Below are 22,183 nucleotides of genomic sequence, written 5' to 3' on the forward strand. Positions count from 1 at the left end.
TAAATACATTCAGCCCTCGCCTCCTGCACAGGCTCTAAGATCTAGACTTTTGGATCGACCCTACCTCTAAATCGGTTGACACGCCCAACCCCAAAGGCAACATGAGCACTTTGAAGCAGACTTAAAGAAAGAAGTAAACACAAAAATGAATATTACCATTATACATCATGCAACAGCATCGGAAAAACTCCAACAATGGCGAGCAGTTTTTGCTCTGTATATATGTAATATATATTTGTCCAACCATAGTCGCTCTATATTTTTCAAGCAAAAGTAATCTTGAGTGAATTTGCAACTTGTATATATGTAACTTTAACATCTATAGTAGACGTATGTACTTACTATTCTTATGTGAGTTTAGATTGTATCTGTTTCGTATCTTTTATGTAATTTATGTACTCTTAAGTCCTTATGTAATGTAACTGGATGAGGCTCCTTTGTAAAGCGCTCTGAAACCTTCGGGTAAAGTTCGCGGAATATAAAAACACATAAATAAATAAATAAATGGCTATTTATTGGCAGGTTGTTGGAGTCTGTATTTAGACCATAAAGCTGAACGTGCTTCCTAAAATCCTACCTCTGGGACAGACCTGGGCCGTATACAGCGGTACAACCCCGCACAAAACGGAACGACTTGCCAATCCGTCTGCAAAACGCATAATTAACCACGGCCACAGACCTGTTTTGTTGGAACTGTAATCAACGCTTTGCAATTTAAACGGAAATATCTTCAGCTGGTGCTTTGTGAAATCCCGCGGTAAATGAATGGAAAAGTTATTTCTGCATGTTTAGTTATTTAGATTCCCCGACCACCCCCTCCCCAAGACAATTTCGTCGCCTATCTACATCAGTGTGTGTGCTTAGCTGCTTTCGAACGATTATCGACAGGGAGTTGGGCTTCTTTTCATACCTGTTGTGGGAGCAACTTTCGGGGAGGGGCGGATTGAGCATTTGTGGTATTACCTGCTCTACCTTAATTTCAGTATATTCGATTTGCTTTGCTCACTGAGATTACCTACCTGTATCGCACAGTTTACATCTCTTTCAGAAGCTGTACTGTGCTGTCCTACCTATCCTACCCGCTACCCCATTCCCTCAACCGCTCGTTTACTGTGTTTCTGGAGTTGCAAATTCTACTCCACTTCCTGTATTACCAGTCTGCGTCATTTCCGGTATCACCTGAGTCTCCTTTAGTTTACGACAGCACCTATCAACATTCGAGAGAGCTGTCCCGAGCTGGAGCCGAGGAGGGGATGGGGCTCGGGAGGCTTCTGCTGCTGCTGTTACTGGGTGAGTCTCTTTGGCAGTGCGATGGAGCCCCAACGTTAATAGGACCTCAGTATTAAACTGACGCATCATACCATGGCCTTGTTCTGTCACAGTAGTTTATCGCCATTTCTCAGCTAGTGTACATATAGTACTTAATCATGTTTTATCAGCGCTTCTCGGCAGGGTTACTACATGGCTAATGGAACTTTGCCAGTAGAGATCGTAACTTTTTAAGGGACCCACACCAGCACTTTTTGTCAGTGTTGTTCAGTTTTATTCGAATTTCACCATCATTTATGAGCTTCGCTGTTACACTTTAAATGGCTCTCCAGCGTTCTCAGCACTTCAAAGCTGAGTTGCTCCGCTTTCAGCCGGACCTCAGTAACGTTTCACCACATACTTGTCCTTTTATTGTGACTTTATAGTAGTTTCCGCTTTTAGCGTGACCTCGGTAACACGTCACCACATAATTGTCATTTTATTGTGACATTATAACCACTTCTCGTATTTTCTATGACCTCAACCAGTTAGTAGAAACACTTATGAGCACCGTTGTATGTTGTTAATAACACCGCATTCGTATAAACATCCTATTACTTCGTTACTTCACAAGTTAATTTTGTAACGAGAAAGTGTCCTCGCATCTTAGCGGGGCTCTTTGTACCGCAAGTGACACATATCTAACATTACTCGCCAGGCTAGGTATCTATTTTTTAGTCCAGTACTTGTACTCTGTTAGGGCTGCAATAGAGTATTCGTACGTACCCGCTTTATGAGCACTATTGCTCAAGTGTGTGGAAGTGTTAACGCTCACAGTGTGCGCTAGACTGCGTTAATTCGTGGGATTTGAAAGGGCACTGAGACGATGGAGCCATGTTTCATCCGTAGAATGCTTACTTTTGACAATGTAAGTAAACCAGGGACAGCACTCCCCCCTTTTCAAACTATGTAAAACTTAATATGGGTTGAAAGCTACTTTTAGGCAAAAAAGAGTAAATGACAAGCGAAAGATCAGGAGCAGACTCCATAGAACATAAATATTGAGTAGATAAGAGTAAAGTTGGCGACCTTGTGGCATCGGTGTTTGTTAGTAATGGTCAAATGGGAAAGTGATTGCATATAGGGTTGCTTAGGAGCTGTTAAACGATTACTTGCTTCTTTGCAATTAGTGCAAACACTTCTTGGCGTGGAAGTTTTGTTGATTCTTTTAAAATTTTGATTTCTATGATGGGAACATTTTGCTTCAGAAATTGAATGTCCTCTGTACGATATCCAGGACAGTCAGTGAGATACCAAGTCACCCGTGCAACTGCTTAGGGGAATTGTTTGCTGGTCCCAGGAGATTTTTTTTTTTTTTTTTTTTTATTAAACTCAATCCAACAGGTACATAGCAAAGTAGTATTACAGACGGATCATAGGAACAAAAATAAGAAAAGGAAAATAAAAAAAATAAAAAGAACATATTAAATGAAATACAAGTTAAAATCAAAATCTTAAGACATCATACTCATGATCAAAAGTCAAAGTCAAAAGATTTATATAGCGCGCTACATACCCATAGGGTCTCAAGGCGCTTGAGGAGGGGTGGGGAATTACTTGTCGAATATCCAAGTTTTAAGTAGCTTTCTGAATGCTAGGTGGTTCTGAGTAAGGCGAAGGTGAGTAGGGAGAGAGTTCCAGGTTTTAGCTGCCAGGTAGGAGAAGGATCTGCCTCCCATGGTGGTTTTGTTGATGCGAGGTACAGTGGCAAGAGCTTGGTTGAAGGATCGTAGATGACGGGAGGGGGTGTAGAAGGACAGTCGTGTGTTGAGGCATTCAGGTCCAAGTTCGTAAGGTGCTTTGTGTGCGTGGGTTAGGTGGCGGAAGGTAATCCTCTTATTTACGGGGAGCCAGTGGAGGGTTTTCAGATGACCAGAGATGTGTTCCTTACGCGGGATGTCTAGTATGAGTCTGGCAGAGGCGTTCTGTATGCGTTGGAGTTTTTTCTGGAGTTTTGCGGTAGTACCGGCGTAGAGGGTGTTTCCGTAGTCTAGGCGGCTAGTGACCAGTGCGTGGGTGACCGTTTTACGAGTTTCGGTTGGGATCCAGCGAAATGTTTTTTTGAGCATGCGAAGAATGTTGAAACAGGATGATGAAACGGCGTTGACTTGTCTGGTCATCGAGAGTGAGGAGTCCAGGATGACGCCCAGGTTCCGTGCGTGGTCTGTCGGGATGGGGGCCTTTCCAAGGGCCTCTGGCCACCAAGAGTCATCCCAGGCGGAGGGGGAGGTGCCTAAGATGAGGACTTCTGTTTTGTCGGAGTTCAGTTTCAGACGGCTGTGCTTCATCCACTCGGCTACTTCTTTCATTCCTTCGTGTAAGTTGGTTTTGGCGGTGTTAGGATCTTTGGTGAGTGAGAGGATCAGTTGAGTGTCGTCAGCATAGGAGATGATGTTGAGGTTGTGTTGGCGAGCGATGGTCGCAAGGGGGCTCATGTATACGTTGAAGAGGGTGGGGCTGAGAGAAGATCCTTGTGGCACGCCACAGATGACTTCCGTGGCCTCGGACTTGAATGGTGGGAGGCGGACTCTCTGGGTTCTTCCGGTGAGGAACGAAGTGATCCATTCCAATGCTTTTCCTTGGATTCCGACGTTTCTGAGGCGCTGTAGAAGGGTGCTGTGACAGACTGTGTCGAAGGCAGCGGAGAGGTCGAGGAGGATGAGGGCGACTGTGTCTCCGTTGTCCAGTAGAGATCGAATGTCGTCAGTTGCAGCGATGAGTGCATTCTCAGTGCTGTGTTTGGCTCGGAAGCCGGACTGTGAGGGGTCGAGTGATTTGTTGGTTTCGAGGAAGGCGGTGAGTTGATTGTTGACAGCTTTCTCGATGACTTTGGCAGGGAATGGAAGAAGCGAGATGGGGCGGTAGTTTTTGAGTTCGGTGGGGTCCGCTGTGGGTTTTTTCAGAAGGGCGCTGAGTTCTGCGTGTTTCCAGCTTTCCGGGAAGGTGGCGGAGTTGAGGGAGCAGTTGATGACATCTCTGAGGTGTGGTGCTATGATGGAGTCTGCTTTGTTGAAGATATGATGAGGGCATGGGTCAGTTGGGGATCCTGAGTGGATGGAGTTCATCAGGCGGATGGTGTCCTCAGTGGAGATTGGGTTCCAGTCATTGAGGGTGTTCAGGGGGGGTGAAGGTCCTGCAGAAGGTTGGGTGGGTTGGTCTTCGGGTCGGTTGTTGAAGCTGTTGTGGATGTCTGCGATTTTGTTGTAGAAGAAGGAAGCTAGGGAGTCGCATAGGGCTTGTGAAGGGGTGATGTTGTTGGAGTTGGCCGATGGGTTGGTGAATTCTTTGACGATGTTGAATAGTTCCTTACTGTTGTGGGCGTTGTTGTCTAGTCGGTCTTTGAATGCGGCTTTCTTGGCAGATCGGATAAGTTGGTGGTGTATGCGGGTGGCGTTTTTGAAGGAGTCCCTGGTGCTGGTGTTTGGGTCTTTTTTCCAGGCCTTCTCGAGGGAGCGACAGAGTTTTTTTGATTTCTTAAGATCATCGTTGAACCAGGAGGCGTTTTTGCTGCCAGGTTTGCTTTGACGTTTTTTCAACGGGGCTAGAATGTCGGCGCTGTTGGATATCCATTGGGTGAGGTTGGTGGCTGCTTGGTCGGGGTTTGAGGAGTGGACAGGCGGGTTTTGAAGAAGCGAAGAGGAGATCTGGTTGATAGTGATTTTGTTCCAGTTTCTTCGCATGGTGGGTTGAGGATGGTTGTAGATTGTGGACTTGTTGTATGTGAAGTGAACGCAACTGTGGTCCGTCCAGTGGAGAGCAGTGGTATGACTGAAGGAGACATGTTTGCTGGAAGTGAAGATAGGGTCTAGTGTGTGGCCAGCGTTGTGGGTGGGGGTAGTGACCAGTTGTTTGAGTCCGAGGTTGGCAAAATTGTCCAGAAGGGTGGTGGTGCTGCCGTTGTTGCTCTTTTCCAGGTGAAAATTGAGGTCTCCCAATAGAATGTAGTCCTCGGAGGGGAGGGCGTGTGGGGTGATAAAGTCAGTGATGTCGTCACTGAATTGTGCACGGGGTCCTGGACGTCGGTAGAGGAGGGTGCCTCTGAGTGTTGTTTTGGGGTCGATGTGGATCTGGAAGTGGAGGTGTTTGGCGTTGACGAGGTGGGCGTCGGTGCTGGTTGAGATGCGGATGGAGTTCTTATGGATGATAGCGATGCCTCCTCCTGTTTGTTCAAAGCGGTCCTTACGGATGATCTTGTATCCATCCGGGATGGCAATAGTGATGTCTGGGGCTGATGAGGCATTCATCCATGTTTCTGTGAGGAAGGCGACGTCCGGTGAGATGGTGTCGAGTAGATTCCAGAGTTCAATGGCGTGTCTGTGGTCCGATCGGGTGTTGAGCAGGATGCATTTTAGGTGGTTGGTGTTAGGTCTATGAGTGGTGTTGGTGGATGAGGAGCTGGATTTGGTGCCGTCGAACTTGCAGGAGTTGCAGGAGAAAGGTCCATGGGTGAGTCCAGGAGCGGCTTGGACGCAGTTGGGGGGACGACCGGGGTTAAGGGCTAGGAGGGTGGAGGCGGCGTAAGTAATGCGGGAGGGCTGGGAATAGCGTGGACCAGGGAGACTTGTACTGGGTGCGGTCCAGGCGCAGACGGGCGTAGACGGGCTTACCTTTGGCGCGGATTGGGCGCGGTCGCTGCGCGTAGACGCTGCGCGCAGATATTCCTGTCATAAATGGGGGGGAGGGGCGAGGGCGGGTCAGCTGGGAAGGCGGGAGCGGGGTGGAGACTAGGGCAGGGCGATCAACAACAACAACACAACAACAAAATGGCCGGCGGCCTTACGGGAATGATCAGCTGGACTGTGCCTGCTGAAATCAATTGTGTCCTCTGTGACACACAGCGCAGCAAAGCGGCAAATGAAATGTGATGTCAGGCAGGTAGCAGCGGCCGGGGCAAGCAGCAGAGCGGCGCTAAACAGATTAAGTGATTTCAAAGCAGTAATTATAAATGCGCACAGATATCAGCAATAGCGCGATGCAGATAAGTCAGGCACTGTCAAGCAGCAATGTACAAGTGGCTAAAGCAAGCAGCGGAGCTGCGAAATGATACTCAGCTGAGAGGCAAGGCGGGTCAGGGAGCAGCGTGGGGAGCGTCCGTGTCCGAGGTTTACATATTCAATTTTTTTTTTCCCATTCAATAAGAAGGAAGAAAAAACAATAGAACAAGATTTAATACATAATTAAACTATTTACTATCTTCCACCCCTTCTGGAGAAATCTAAATAGGTGGATTTAATCCTGATTTCCACCTCAGAACTGGAGACCAGATTGATTCGCCCAACTTTTTCCATTTACTACCTCTTGTTGAATATATGGCTCTTTCGAAACTGAAAACAGCTAAAAACCGAGCTAGCCACATCTGGAAGCTTGGTGGTTCAGCTTCTTTCCATCGGGCCGACAAAATAATTCCAAGCACCGCAGTGCCTATAAATAATAGATTTTGCTCACTTTTTGATAGGGCGATTGAAGAATCATATCCTAAAATAAACAGTGAATCTGTCTCTGGAAGATTATGGCCAAACAGCACCTCCCAAAAATTAGCAATCATTTGTTTAATTTGACTAAGTTTGGGGCAGCTGCTTAGCATATGTATTAAATTAGCTGGTCCTTGTGAGCATCTTGGACAGAAATTATTCTCTCTTTTACCCCAGGAGTATAATTTAGCGGGTGTATAGTAGAGGTCAAAAATAGTTTTATATGTTTGAGCTTTAAGGTTACTGGCCCTGAACAGTCGTTGGCTCAGCTCAATACTCTTATAGATGTCAACATTCGGATTGCTAAATTTAATAGGCCAGTTAGATTCAATCTTTTCCTGATCATCTTGCAGGTTTACAAGAAGAAGATTATATATAATCCCAATTCGTGTGTTAGACCTATTAATGACCTCCAACAAATCTATTTTTCCTAGCCCAAGGGTAGATCTTTTTGCCTTAAGGTTTGTATATAATTGAATATATTTAATGTAGTCCCCGTTGGAAAGATGATATTTATCCTTTACATGTGAAAAAGTGGTTTCTAAGCCATGTATCAGAAAGTCTTTAACACGCAGGATCCCAAGTCTCTGCCATTTTCTTGCTATGGTATCGTTCGAAAATGCTATAAACGCTTTCATATGCCATAAGGAAGTGTACCTGTTCACATTACTAATATGCAAATGTTTAGCAACTTTGCCCCAAACCTTAAATGCAGCGTTTATAACTTCATATTTCCGATCATGTGAGTAGTCTCGTGCCTCCTTCTGTTGTAAAAGTAATCCATTGGCCACATTTCCCAATAGTAACTCATAAATTGAGGGTGGAGTATTATTATTCATAAAGGGTGTTGTTTGTAAATTAAAGCTAATCAGTGGGGTCATTTGTTTAAGGCGTGCAGCCCAATAATACATACTAATATTGGGTATTGCCATCCCACCCCTTTCACTAGGGAGAGACATTAATTTATAAGACCTTCGAATTTTGCCATGTTGCCAGATAAACTTAATCATAAGAGATTCAAGAGTTTTCAGAATCTTAGGGTCAATAGCCAATGGAATTGCTCTAAACAGGTAGAGGCATTTAGGGAGTATATTCATCTTAAGAAAATTAGCTCGTCCTATAATGGTCAAATGAAGTCCATTTACTCTATCCAGATCTTTTTTTATACTTTGAATTAAAGGGTTATAGTTGTAGTTAATTACAGATTTAATAGCGGGAGTAATAACAATTCCTAAGTATGTAGCACTTGCTGCTTTTCTTTGATCGTTATAGTCAATGTTGTCCGTACAATTGTCTTTGTCTTGTTCAAGGAATATCCAGAAAAGATGCCAAATTCTGTGGTTATGGCTTCAATTTCCCCCATAGCTTCAACCGGGTTTGATGTTACAACCGCGATATCATCAGTATATGCTAATACCTTAGTGGAATAAGGGCCAAGGACAATTGGAGTGATAGCGGGGCTCTCAATAATTTTCAAAATCAAGGGGTTAATATATAAAGCGAATAATAGGGGGGAACACGGACAGCCTTGCCTCGTGCCTCTAGTTATATTAATATTGTCAGATTCAGAGCCCATCAATTGTATTTTAGCTTTAGGGGATAGGTAGATTGATCGTATTGCTTTAATAAATTTGGGGCCGAAATTATTGAGCTTCATAGTTGCCCACAGGAATTTCCACGAGACGCGATCAAACGCCTTTTCAGCGTCTAGTAGTATCATTGACATTCGAGCCCCCGTTACAGTCATGGCATCGAACAAGGCTATTGCCCTGGAAGTGTGATCTGTTGTTCCTTTACCAGGTACAAAGCCATGCTGCCACGGGGAGACGATTTGCTCAATGACCCTGCTAAGTCTCATGGCTAACACCTTGGCATACAATTTGGAGTCCGCATTAATTAACGATATGGGTCGATATGATGTTTATTGTTCAGGTGATTTTCCTTTTTTTGGAAAGACAATTATATTAGTATTATTCCAGGAATCCGGGGTTTTCCCGTTCCACTGGATACCTAAGAAAAGATCATGCAGTATTGGACCCAATTGACAGCTTAGAACTTTATATAAATCTATAGGTAGTTTGTCAGGGCCTGCTGCTTTACCTGAAGCTAGTGCGGTTAGAGATCATATAACTTCATCAAAAGTGATTTCACCTTCCAGATCCTGACGTGTAATATCATCTAATTTTTTTAGGCCTTCGGTATTATTCATAAAGTTATTCAAAAACTCATATTCTGTACTTGTTGGGGGGATAGAATCCTCCGTATAGAGATTTTGATAATACTGATGGAATAAAGCAATGATCTCATCTGGTTGTGTATGCGATTTACCATTCACAGTTATTGACTTTATCTGGTTAGAAACATTCCTTTGTCTGGTGTATAGCGCCAACTGTCTCCCCACTTTTTCTCCATTCTCATAAGTATCTCTTCTATGAGCAGTATAAGTTTGAGCTGCTTTTTGGCTAAGGTTGTTGTTTAGCTCATTTCTTAATAGAGTAACTAAGTACATTAGCTGGGTAGCATCTATCCCCTGAGAAATAGCTGTGGTATGTTCCTCCTCTGCCTTTGCCAAGGCTAATACCCTAGTATTAAACTCGTTCTTATTTAGCTCTCTTACTCTAGCTTGATAGCTAATAGTCTCACCCCTAAGAGCTGATATATAAGAGTCTCATACAATGTTTCTGGGGGCACTAAAGCGATTAATGTCAAAATATTCCTCCGTCCATTTCTTGATGTAGCTAATATATTCATTGTCAACCAGTAGTTTTCGATCGAATGACCACTGTCTGTTGTTTTCTTTCGCCAACTATTACTGTAAGAACAAGGGGATTATGATCCGATATGATCTTGGGATATTTAGTTATTACTGCATTAGCCACTAAATCCCTTGTTACAAAAAAGTAATCTATCCGGACATGCTTTTGGTGTGGATGCGAAAAGTATGTACAACCATGAATCTTGTTGATTTTTTTTTTACACCCCATATATCCACTAGTCCATGACTATTTGTTAATCTCTTGATAGCCTTATATACTTTAGATTTACGTCCTACATAATTCTGCAGATTATAATTATTTTGACCAGTAAATAAGTATGTTTTTAAAGAAATATTAAAATCTCCACAAATTACTAGCGAACCTTGCCAGGTTGCAAGCTCAACTTCTAGTAGTGAAAATATGGTAGGATCATCTTGATTGGAGCCATAAATTGTGGAGATAACCAAACCGTTTGCTAGTTTCGCTATTGCCCATCTGCCATGTGGATCCGAAGCAACGCGAATAGGTTGACCAAGATAAGTTTTTGCGAGTATTGCTACCCCTCTTATATTTGATGTTTGGGTAGAAACGGCTATCAGGTTATATCCTCTAATCCTCAGTTGTGACCTTTTTGTCCATGGTATGTGTGTCTCTTGTAGACATAAAATGTCTACTGTATTAAGTTTGATTAATTCGCACAAGCGGCGTTGTTTTTCCCTATTTAATAATCCCCCAATATTCCATGTTTGAATTTTAAGTCTAGCCATTAGCTAATGTGTCAACATAGATAAGAAACTCTTTGATTCTCTCGTTATACTTGTCAATGATCTTTACCTTCTTTGTCGTACCTCTACTTCCTTTATTCTTACAGTATTTGGACTTTACACAAATAATGCTACCTTCTGGATCAAGATTCTTTTTCTTTTTGTTCCCCCCCCCCCCGAAGCCCCACCCACCCCAACAGGTCCCTCCCCCTCTAGGGACCCCCCCTCCCCCCCACCATTAGTGGGCAATCGGACTCTACCAGAGTCCTAGTGATGCTAGCAGTGTAGCACCCGAGCTACAGTGTCCATTAAACAATATATTATCGGTTTAGAATACAAGACGCAGAAAGTTACACAATATATCCTAAAGGATGCTTACTTAAACGGAGAAAGGAAAATAGAACAGAGAAAACATAAGCATCAAGCATTGTCAGGTACTAATAATCAATCAATGATATCAATGATATCAGTTACACAAAAAGCTCTGAGTTCCATATCACTATACAACATTATAGGCCTCTAGTTGTTAATCTCCTCAAGATAAGCCTTCGCTTTAATTTCAGAGGTAAAAAATGTTGCCTGCCCTGCCCATATAACCTTTAGCTTTGCAGGATTGTTTAAATACGCCTGGGCTCCTTTCTCTTGAAAGGGTTTAATTAAAGACCTTAGCCGCCATCGCCTCTCCACTGTAGCATGGCAAAAATCAGGCCTGGTAAAAAAAGAAATCTCATTACAAGTGATTTTATGATCAGGTCTAGCCTTTTCGGCCACTGACTGTCTCAATAAGAAGTTTCCAAAGTAGACAAGAATAGCCCGAGGATATGGGCCAGGTTTAGCAGGAGGGTTGAATGGCATCCTGTGGGCTCGCTGGATCTCAAGCTCCCAGTTCCAATTTTTTAAATCTGGCATAGAGTCCTTGAACAGTTTGATCACAAATGCCCGTACATTCTCTCCCTCGATTTTTTTCTGGTACTCCCAATAGGCGTAGATTGTTTCGACGCTGTCTATTTTCAAAATCCTCCAATTTCCATTTCATATCCATCAATTCAGCTTCCTGAAGTTTGATTTTTTTCTTCATTAGCTCGAGTCTCGTTTTCAGTGGTCATCACTCTTGCCTCCATTTCAGTAACCCTTTCAGCAACTGATTTACAGGTTTTAGTCAGATTTTTTACCACCCCTTGTATCTTGGATAAAGCTAGCCTTGATCTTTTGCTGTCCGCCTCTGTCTGTTCTCTATGGGCTGCGATGGCCTGTAAAATTGCTTCTACTGCAGTAGAGGGGATTGTGTCTTGACTCGGTGGGTCCGTGCTGTAAGGATCTCTTTGTTTAGCCCTGGATACATGTTTAGGTCTGGATTTAATTGTATTTGATTGTCCTTCTTCCTCTATGCTTTCTTCTGGTGAGGTTGTAAACAGAAGGCACTCGCCATTTTCATCATATTCCATATCACTCTCTTCACACTCATTGCTAGAGTTATCAGGATCTAATTCATCTTCCTCAGACTCTGCCTCTACTCCTGTTTCATCCGAAAAGGAGTAAAATACATTCCCTTCTTTTCCGGGAAGGGAGGATCCTTGAGTTGTCAGCTCCCCTCTGTCCGGTATATTACTGTCAATCAGCGGCTGGGGGTCAGTGTTCACTTGGCCGTGAGTTAAGATGTGATCTCTTAGAGGTATTTCTTCCATCACATTCATCGTGTTTGCTAAAGAGGAACTTTCAGTCAAGCCATTCTTAGGTAGCGTATCTTCAACTACCCCCACTATATTTTCACCGGACTCACAGAATGACATTGAAGGTTTATCTAGTGTATCATTTTGTGTATTAGGAGAGACAGTAAGTAAATTGTTGGGAGAGGGAGAAGCGGTTAGGGTGATAGTAGTATCTATAAAGTTATTATTACTAGTACCAGTACCAGTACCCTCTTTGGTGAATCTTAAAGTACTCACAGTTGCAATCTCCCCCTCCTGGCTCGTCTCCAGGCTCGATGTGTCCTGGACAGAGGTGGGACCTTTTCTCTCTGGTTGCTGTGAAGGCAGCAATATCTCAGGGGGTCCTCTTGTGTCCGGTGAGCATAGCGATTGCACTTGGATATCCTCTGTGTCCAGGTTTGCTGAAGCTGTTTGTTTTCTTCTAAGCAGGTCGATAACTGTATTGCCTGGGCTCGCCATCTCATGAGTGCTGTTAATCCTCCGTTTAGTGGCTACGACCTCCTGGCGTGGCAAACATGTAGTCGGTGTCTTCTGGTTTTGTTTTCTAGTACGAACACTGCTTTTAGGTGCCATTGATATTTCACCGCTCAGACTGCTGACAGACTGTTGTAGCTGCTGCTCTTCCAGCTCCGCCTCTCGTAGTGCTCTCGCTGCTTTCGCAAGTCTTGCCCTTGCTGCCGCTGATGAGGCTGATTTAGAAGGCATTACTCCGGCAGAGCTCAATTGAAACCAGCGATCAGGCAGTATCAGGGAAGTCAATTCTGCTAGCTCTGCAATTACCTCACCCAGCTGTAAGCAGAGATTATCGATACAAGATTCCTTGTTGTTACAGCCAAGACTGACTTTGTGCAGCTCTAAATGCTTACTATGCAGCGCCGGTATCTTCAATGTGCCTTCGATACAGGTCTCCCATTCCCACTCTCGTTCCGCTCCGTTTTGCTCTGCTGAGATGTCTGCTGTGGGCTCCGCTGTGAACTCCGCCCTGTGCTCTGCGGAGTCAGCGGAGTCAGCCCACCAATGCAGCCGCTCCCTCAAGCATAGCCTCAGCTGTCGATAGATTGACGGCGTTACCTTCGTGGCAGCCCAGCCCAGAATGATCAGCAGCTCTCTGCGGGTCGTCTCGTCAAGCGCCGGTAATTCACTTCCAAACTCGAGGGAAGAAGGTAAAATAGTTGTGTGCGAGCCCATAATATTTCTCGCTTTCCCTCTGTAACCAATTCCGACCTCTCACTTTCTTACTTCTCCGCTTCCGATTCAGCTCCGCTCAATAATCTTTCCTCTTAATGTTTCTTAAAGCGGACAGAAATCTATGTTCTAGCGGCTATATTTCCGCATTTAGTCTCTTTCTTATTTCCGTTCGTTCGACTTCGCTTTCTCCATTGTTAACTGCACCTTGTGGCTACGTTTCCACGGAGCTCGGGTAAACGCTGCTAACGCGATCTACGGCCAGATCGCCATCTTGTCCCGGTCCCATGAGATTTTTGTAGCATGTGTGACTCTCTTGTTCTCCATTTACTTTTCTAGTTAGCAGAACTTTAAATTGTTGGCACAACCGCGCTACGTGGGCTTTTATGAATCAACCTAGACAAAAATAGTGTTCATTAATCTATTGAAAATCGACCAAGCGGTGTGAAGATGTGAAATTTAAATTACAATGACAATTCCACAACTAGCAGCCCTGTGTGCAGGCATTCGCTTTAGGGATATAACTTTTTACCTTTCCAAGGGCCTCTGGCCACCAAGAGTCATCCCAGGCGGAGGGGGAGGTGCCTAAGATGAGGACTTCTGTTTTGTCGGAGTTCAGTTTCAGACGGCTGTGCTTCATCCACTCGGCTACTTCTTTCATTCCTTCGTGTAAGTTGGTTTTGGCGGTGTTAGGATCTTTGGTGAGTGAGAGGATCAGTTGAGTGTCGTCAGCATAGGAGATGATGTTGAGGTTGTGTTGGCGAGCGATGGTCGCAAGGGGGCTCATGTATACGTTGAAGAGGGTGGGGCTGAGAGAAGATCCTTGTGGCACGCCACAGATGACTTCCGTGGCCTCGGACTTGAATGGTGGGAGGCGGACTCTCTGGGTTCTTCCGGTGAGGAACGAAGTGATCCATTCCAATGCTTTTCCTTGGATTCCGACGTTTCTGAGGCGCTGTAGAAGGGTGCTGTGACAGACTGTGTCGAAGGCAGCGGAGAGGTCGAGGAGGATGAGGGCGACTGTGTCTCCGTTGTCCAGTAGAGATCGAATGTCGTCAGTTGCAGCGATGAGTGCATTCTCAGTGCTGTGTTTGGCTCGGAAGCCGGACTGTGAGGGGTCGAGTGATTTGTTGGTTTCGAGGAAGGCGGTGAGTTGATTGTTGACAGCTTTCTCGATGACTTTGGCAGGGAATGGAAGAAGCGAGATGGGGCGGTAGTTTTTGAGTTCGGTGGGGTCCGCTGTGGGTTTTTTCAGAAGGGCGCTGAGTTCTGCGTGTTTCCAGCTTTCCGGGAAGGTGGCGGAGTTGAGGGAGCAGTTGATGACATCTCTGAGGTGTGGTGCTATGATGGAGTCTGCTTTGTTGAAGATATGATGAGGGCATGGGTCAGTTGGGGATCCTGAGTGGATGGAGTTCATCAGGCGGATGGTGTCCTCAGTGGAGATTGGGTTCCAGTCATTGAGGGTGTTCAGGGGGGGTGAAGGTCCTGCAGAAGGTTGGGTGGGTTGGTCTTCGGGTCGGTTGTTGAAGCTGTTGTGGATGTCTGCGATTTTGTTGTAGAAGAAGGAAGCTAGGGAGTCGCATAGGGCTTGTGAAGGGGTGATGTTGTTGGAGTTGGCCGATGGGTTGGTGAATTCTTTGACGATGTTGAATAGTTCCTTACTGTTGTGGGCGTTGTTGTCTAGTCGGTCTTTGAATGCGGCTTTCTTGGCAGATCGGATAAGTTGGTGGTGTATGCGGGTGGCGTTTTTGAAGGAGTCCCTGGTGCTGGTGTTTGGGTCTTTTTTCCAGGCCTTCTCGAGGGAGCGACAGAGTTTTTTTGATTTCTTAAGATCATCGTTGAACCAGGAGGCGTTTTTGCTGCCAGGTTTGCTTTGACGTTTTTTCAACGGGGCTAGAATGTCGGCGCTGTTGGATATCCATTGGGTGAGGTTGGTGGCTGCTTGGTCGGGGTTTGAGGAGTGGACAGGCGGGTTTTGAAGAAGCGAAGAGGAGATCTGGTTGATAGTGATTTTGTTCCAGTTTCTTCGCATGGTGGGTTGAGGATGGTTGTAGATTGTGGACTTGTTGTATGTGAAGTGAACGCAACTGTGGTCCGTCCAGTGGAGAGCAGTGGTATGACTGAAGGAGACATGTTTGCTGGAAGTGAAGATAGGGTCTAGTGTGTGGCCAGCGTTGTGGGTGGGGGTAGTGACCAGTTGTTTGAGTCCGAGGTTGGCAAAATTGTCCAGAAGGGTGGTGGTGCTGCCGTTGTTGCTCTTTTCCAGGTGAAAATTGAGGTCTCCCAATAGAATGTAGTCCTCGGAGGGGAGGGCGTGTGGGGTGATAAAGTCAGTGATGTCGTCACTGAATTGTGCACGGGGTCCTGGACGTCGGTAGAGGAGGGTGCCTCTGAGTGTTGTTTTGGGGTCGATGTGGATCTGGAAGTGGAGGTGTTTGGCGTTGACGAGGTGGGCGTCGGTGCTGGTTGAGATGCGGATGGAGTTCTTATGGATGATAGCGATGCCTCCTCCTGTTTGTTCAAAGCGGTCCTTACGGATGATCTTGTATCCATCCGGGATGGCAATAGTGATGTCTGGGGCTGATGAGGCATTCATCCATGTTTCTGTGAGGAAGGCGACGTCCGGTGAGATGGTGTCGAGTAGATTCCAGAGTTCAATGGCGTGTCTGTGGTCCGATCGGGTGTTGAGCAGGATGCATTTTAGGTGGTTGGTGTTAGGTCTATGAGTGGTGTTGGTGGATGAGGAGCTGGATTTGGTGCCGTCGAACTTGCAGGAGTTGCAGGAGAAAGGTCCATGGGTGAGTCCAGGAGCGGCTTGGACGCAGTTGGGGGGACGACCGGGGTTAAGGGCTAGGAGGGTGGAGGCGGCGTAAGTAATGCGGGAGGGCTGGGAATAGCGTGGACCAGGGAGACTTGTACTGGGTGCGGTCCAGGCGCAGACGGGCGTAGACGGGCTTACCTTTGGCGCGGATTGGGCGCGGTCGCTGCGCGTAGACGCTGCGCGCAGATATTCCTGTCATAAATGGGGGGAGGGGCGAGGGCGGGTCAGCTGGGAAGGCGGGAGCGGGGTGGAGACTAGGGCAGGGCGATCAACAACAACAACACAACAACACAACAACAAAATGGCCGGCGGCCTTACGGGAATGATCAGCTGGACTGTGCCTGCTGAAATCAATTGTGTCCTCTGTGACACACAGCGCAGCAAAGCGGCAAATGAAATGTGATGTCAGGCAGGTAGCAGCGGCCGGGGCAAGCAGCAGAGCGGCGCTAAACAGATTAAGTGATTTCAAAGCAGTAATTATAAATGCGCACAGATATCAGCAATAGCGCGATGCAGATAAGTCAGGCACTGTCAAGCAGCAATGTACAAGTGGCTAAAGCAAGCAGCGGAGCTGCGAAATGATACTCAGCTGAGAGGCAAGGCGGGTCAGGGAGCAGCGTGGGGAGCGTCCGTGTCCGAGGTTTACATATTCAATTTTTTTTTTCCCATTCAATAAGAAGGAAGAAAAAACAATAGAACAAGATTTAATACATAATTAAACTATTTACTATCTTCCACCCCTTCTGGAGAAATCTAAATAGGTGGATTTAATCCTGATTTCCACCTCAGAACTGGAGACCAGATTGATTCGCCCAACTTTTTCCATTTACTACCTCTTGTTGAATATATGGCTCTTTCGAAACTGAAAACAGCTAAAAACCGAGCTAGCCACATCTGGAAGCTTGGTGGTTCAGCTTCTTTCCATCGGGCCGACAAAATAATTCCAAGCACCGCAGTGCCTATAAATAATAGATTTTGCTCACTTTTTGATAGGGCGATTGAAGAATCATATCCTAAAATAAACAGTGAATCTGTCTCTGGAAGATTATGGCCAAACAGCACCTCCCAAAAATTAGCAATCATTTGTTTAATTTGACTAAGTTTGGGGCAGCTGCTTAGCATATGTATTAAATTAGCTGGTCCTTGTGAGCATCTTGGACAGAAATTATTCTCTCTTTTACCCCAGGAGTATAATTTAGCGGGTGTATAGTAGAGGTCAAAAATAGTTTTATATGTTTGAGCTTTAAGGTTACTGGCCCTGAACAGTCGTTGGCTCAGCTCAATACTCTTATAGATGTCAACATTCGGATTGCTAAATTTAATAGGCCAGTTAGATTCAATCTTTTCCTGATCATCTTGCAGGTTTACAAGAAGAAGATTATATATAATCCCAATTCGTGTGTTAGACCTATTAATGACCTCCAACAAATCTATTTTTCCTAGCCCAAGGGTAGATCTTTTTGCCTTAAGGTTTGTATATAATTGAATATATTTAATGTAGTCCCCGTTGGAAAGATGATATTTATCCTTTACATGTGAAAAAGTGGTTTCTAAGCCATGTATCAGAAAGTCTTTAACACGCAGGATCCCAAGTCTCTGCCATTTTCTTGCTATGGTATCGTTCGAAAATGCTATAAACGCTTTCATATGCCATAAGGAAGTGTACCTGTTCACATTACTAATATGCAAATGTTTAGCAACTTTGCCCCAAACCTTAAATGCAGCGTTTATAACTTCATATTTCCGATCATGTGAGTAGTCTCGTGCCTCCTTCTGTTGTAAAAGTAATCCATTGGCCACATTTCCCAATAGTAACTCATAAATTGAGGGTGGAGTATTATTATTCATAAAGGGTGTTTGTAAATTAAAGCTAATCAGTGGGGTCATTTGTTTAAGGCGTGCAGCCCAATAATACATACTAATATTGGGTATTGCCATCCCACCCCTTTCACTAGGGAGAGACATTAATTTATAAGACCTTCGAATTTTGCCATGTTGCCAGATAAACTTAATCATAAGAGATTCAAGAGTTTTCAGAATCTTAGGGTCAATAGCCAATGGAATTGCTCTAAACAGGTAGAGGCATTTAGGGAGTATATTCATCTTAAGAAAATTAGCTCGTCCTATAATGGTCAAATGAAGTCCATTTACTCTATCCAGATCTTTTTTTATACTTTGAATTAAAGGGTTATAGTTGTAGTTAATTACAGATTTAATAGCGGGAGTAATAACAATTCCTAAGTATGTAGCACTTGCTGCTTTTCTTTGATCGTTATAGTCAATGTTGTCCGTACAATTGTCTTTGTCTTGTTCAAGGAATATCCAGAAAAGATGCCAAATTCTGTGGTTATGGCTTCAATTTCCCCCATAGCTTCAACCGGGTTTGATGTTACAACCGCGATATCATCAGTATATGCTAATACCTTAGTGGAATAAGGGCCAAGGACAATTGGAGTGATAGCGGGGCTCTCAATAATTTTCAAAATCAAGGGGTTAATATATAAAGCGAATAATAGGGGGGAACACGGACAGCCTTGCCTCGTGCCTCTAGTTATATTAATATTGTCAGATTCAGAGCCCATCAATTGTATTTTAGCTTTAGGGGATAGGTAGATTGATCGTATTGCTTTAATAAATTTGGGGCCGAAATTATTGAGCTTCATAGTTGCCCACAGGAATTTCCACGAGACGCGATCAAACGCCTTTTCAGCGTCTAGTAGTATCATTGACATTCGAGCCCCCGTTACAGTCATGGCATCGAACAAGGCTATTGCCCTGGAAGTGTGATCTGTTGTTCCTTTACCAGGTACAAAGCCATGCTGCCACGGGGAGACGATTTGCTCAATGACCCTGCTAAGTCTCATGGCTAACACCTTGGCATACAATTTGGAGTCCGCATTAATTAACGATATGGGTCGATATGATGTTTATTGTTCAGGTGATTTTCCTTTTTTTGGAAAGACAATTATATTAGTATTATTCCAGGAATCCGGGGTTTTCCCGTTCCACTGGATACCTAAGAAAAGATCATGCAGTATTGGACCCAATTGACAGCTTAGAACTTTATATAAATCTATAGGTAGTTTGTCAGGGCCTGCTGCTTTACCTGAAGCTAGTGCGGTTAGAGATCATATAACTTCATCAAAAGTGATTTCACCTTCCAGATCCTGACGTGTAATATCATCTAATTTTTTTAGGCCTTCGGTATTATTCATAAAGTTATTCAAAAACTCATATTCTGTACTTGTTGGGGGGATAGAATCCTCCGTATAGAGATTTTGATAATACTGATGGAATAAAGCAATGATCTCATCTGGTTGTGTATGCGATTTACCATTCACAGTTATTGACTTTATCTGGTTAGAAACATTCCTTTGTCTGGTGTATAGCGCCAACTGTCTCCCCACTTTTTCTCCATTCTCATAAGTATCTCTTCTATGAGCAGTATAAGTTTGAGCTGCTTTTTGGCTAAGGTTGTTGTTTAGCTCATTTCTTAATAGAGTAACTAAGTACATTAGCTGGGTAGCATCTATCCCCTGAGAAATAGCTGTGGTATGTTCCTCCTCTGCCTTTGCCAAGGCTAATACCCTAGTATTAAACTCGTTCTTATTTAGCTCTCTTACTCTAGCTTGATAGCTAATAGTCTCACCCCTAAGAGCTGATATATAAGAGTCTCATACAATGTTTCTGGGGGCACTAAAGCGATTAATGTCAAAATATTCCTCCGTCCATTTCTTGATGTAGCTAATATATTCATTGTCAACCAGTAGTTTTCGATCGAATGACCACTGTCTGTTGTTTTCTTTCGCCAACTATTACTGTAAGAACAAGGGGATTATGATCCGATATGATCTTGGGATATTTAGTTATTACTGCATTAGCCACTAAATCCCTTGTTACAAAAAAGTAATCTATCCGGACATGCTTTTGGTGTGGATGCGAAAAGTATGTACAACCATGAATCTTGTTGATTTTTTTTTTACACCCCATATATCCACTAGTCCATGACTATTTGTTAATCTCTTGATAGCCTTATATACTTTAGATTTACGTCCTACATAATTCTGCAGATTATAATTATTTTGACCAGTAAATAAGTATGTTTTTAAAGAAATATTAAAATCTCCACAAATTACTAGCGAACCTTGCCAGGTTGCAAGCTCAACTTCTAGTAGTGAAAATATGGTAGGATCATCTTGATTGGAGCCATAAATTGTGGAGATAACCAAACCGTTTGCTAGTTTCGCTATTGCCCATCTGCCATGTGGATCCGAAGCAACGCGAATAGGTTGACCAAGATAAGTTTTTGCGAGTATTGCTACCCCTCTTATATTTGATGTTTGGGTAGAAACGGCTATCAGGTTATATCCTCTAATCCTCAGTTGTGACCTTTTTGTCCATGGTATGTGTGTCTCTTGTAGACATAAAATGTCTACTGTATTAAGTTTGATTAATTCGCACAAGCGGCGTTGTTTTTCCCTATTTAATAATCCCCCAATATTCCATGTTTGAATTTTAAGTCTAGCCATTAGCTAATGTGTCAACATAGATAAGAAACTCTTTGATTCTCTCGTTATACTTGTCAATGATCTTTACCTTCTTTGTCGTACCTCTACTTCCTTTATTCTTACAGTATTTGGACTTTACACAAATAATGCTACCTTCTGGATCAAGATTCTTTTTCTTTTTGTTCCCCCCCCCCCGAAGCCCCACCCACCCCAACAGGTCCCTCCCCCTCTAGGGACCCCCCCTCCCCCCCACCATTAGTGGGCAATCGGACTCTACCAGAGTCCTAGTGATGCTAGCAGTGTAGCACCCGAGCTACAGTGTCCATTAAACAATATATTATCGGTTTAGAATACAAGACGCAGAAAGTTACACAATATATCCTAAAGGATGCTTACTTAAACGGAGAAAGGAAAATAGAACAGAGAAAACATAAGCATCAAGCATTGTCAGGTACTAATAATCAATCAATGATATCAATGATATCAGTTACACAAAAAGCTCTGAGTTCCATATCACTATACAACATTATAGGCCTCTAGTTGTTAATCTCCTCAAGATAAGCCTTCGCTTTAATTTCAGAGGTAAAAAATGTTGCCTGCCCTGCCCATATAACCTTTAGCTTTGCAGGATTGTTTAAATACGCCTGGGCTCCTTTCTCTTGAAAGGGTTTAATTAAAGACCTTAGCCGCCATCGCCTCTCCACTGTAGCATGGCAAAAATCAGGCCTGGTAAAAAAAGAAATCTCATTACAAGTGATTTTATGATCAGGTCTAGCCTTTTCGGCCACTGACTGTCTCAATAAGAAGTTTCCAAAGTAGACAAGAATAGCCCGAGGATATGGGCCAGGTTTAGCAGGAGGGTTGAATGGCATCCTGTGGGCTCGCTGGATCTCAAGCTCCCAGTTCCAATTTTTTAAATCTGGCATAGAGTCCTTGAACAGTTTGATCACAAATGCCCGTACATTCTCTCCCTCGATTTTTTTCTGGTACTCCCAATAGGCGTAGATTGTTTCGACGCTGTCTATTTTCAAAATCCTCCAATTTCCATTTCATATCCATCAATTCAGCTTCCTGAAGTTTGATTTTTTTCTTCATTAGCTCGAGTCTCGTTTTCAGTGGTCATCACTCTTGCCTCCATTTCAGTAACCCTTTCAGCAACTGATTTACAGGTTTTAGTCAGATTTTTTACCACCCCTTGTATCTTGGATAAAGCTAGCCTTGATCTTTTGCTGTCCGCCTCTGTCTGTTCTCTATGGGCTGCGATGGCCTGTAAAATTGCTTCTACTGCAGTAGAGGGGATTGTGTCTTGACTCGGTGGGTCCGTGCTGTAAGGATCTCTTTGTTTAGCCCTGGATACATGTTTAGGTCTGGATTTAATTGTATTTGATTGTCCTTCTTCCTCTATGCTTTCTTCTGGTGAGGTTGTAAACAGAAGGCACTCGCCATTTTCATCATATTCCATATCACTCTCTTCACACTCATTGCTAGAGTTATCAGGATCTAATTCATCTTCCTCAGACTCTGCCTCTACTCCTGTTTCATCCGAAAAGGAGTAAAATACATTCCCTTCTTTTCCGGGAAGGGAGGATCCTTGAGTTGTCAGCTCCCCTCTGTCCGGTATATTACTGTCAATCAGCGGCTGGGGGTCAGTGTTCACTTGG

At 44.0% G+C, this 22,183-nt stretch overlaps 1 protein-coding gene across 1 annotated transcript in view; it reads left to right on the forward strand.

Annotated features, from left to right (window-relative positions):
* Positions 1-912: 912 nt before the first annotated feature.
* MPZL3 (myelin protein zero like 3) overlaps positions 913-22,183 on the forward strand; it is a 74,039-nt gene continuing 52,768 nt past the window's right edge. The window contains exon 1 of the mRNA XM_086957004.1: positions 913-1,290. Coding sequence (XP_086813130.1) covers positions 1,254-1,290 — 37 coding nt within the window. The 5' untranslated portion in view covers positions 913-1,253. The remainder of the gene's footprint in view (positions 1,291-22,183) is intronic.

This window comes from Lissotriton vulgaris, chromosome 2_1 (assembly GCF_964263255.1).
Source record: "Lissotriton vulgaris chromosome 2_1, aLisVul1.2, whole genome shotgun sequence".
Taxonomy (NCBI): Eukaryota; Metazoa; Chordata; class Amphibia; order Caudata; family Salamandridae; genus Lissotriton; species Lissotriton vulgaris.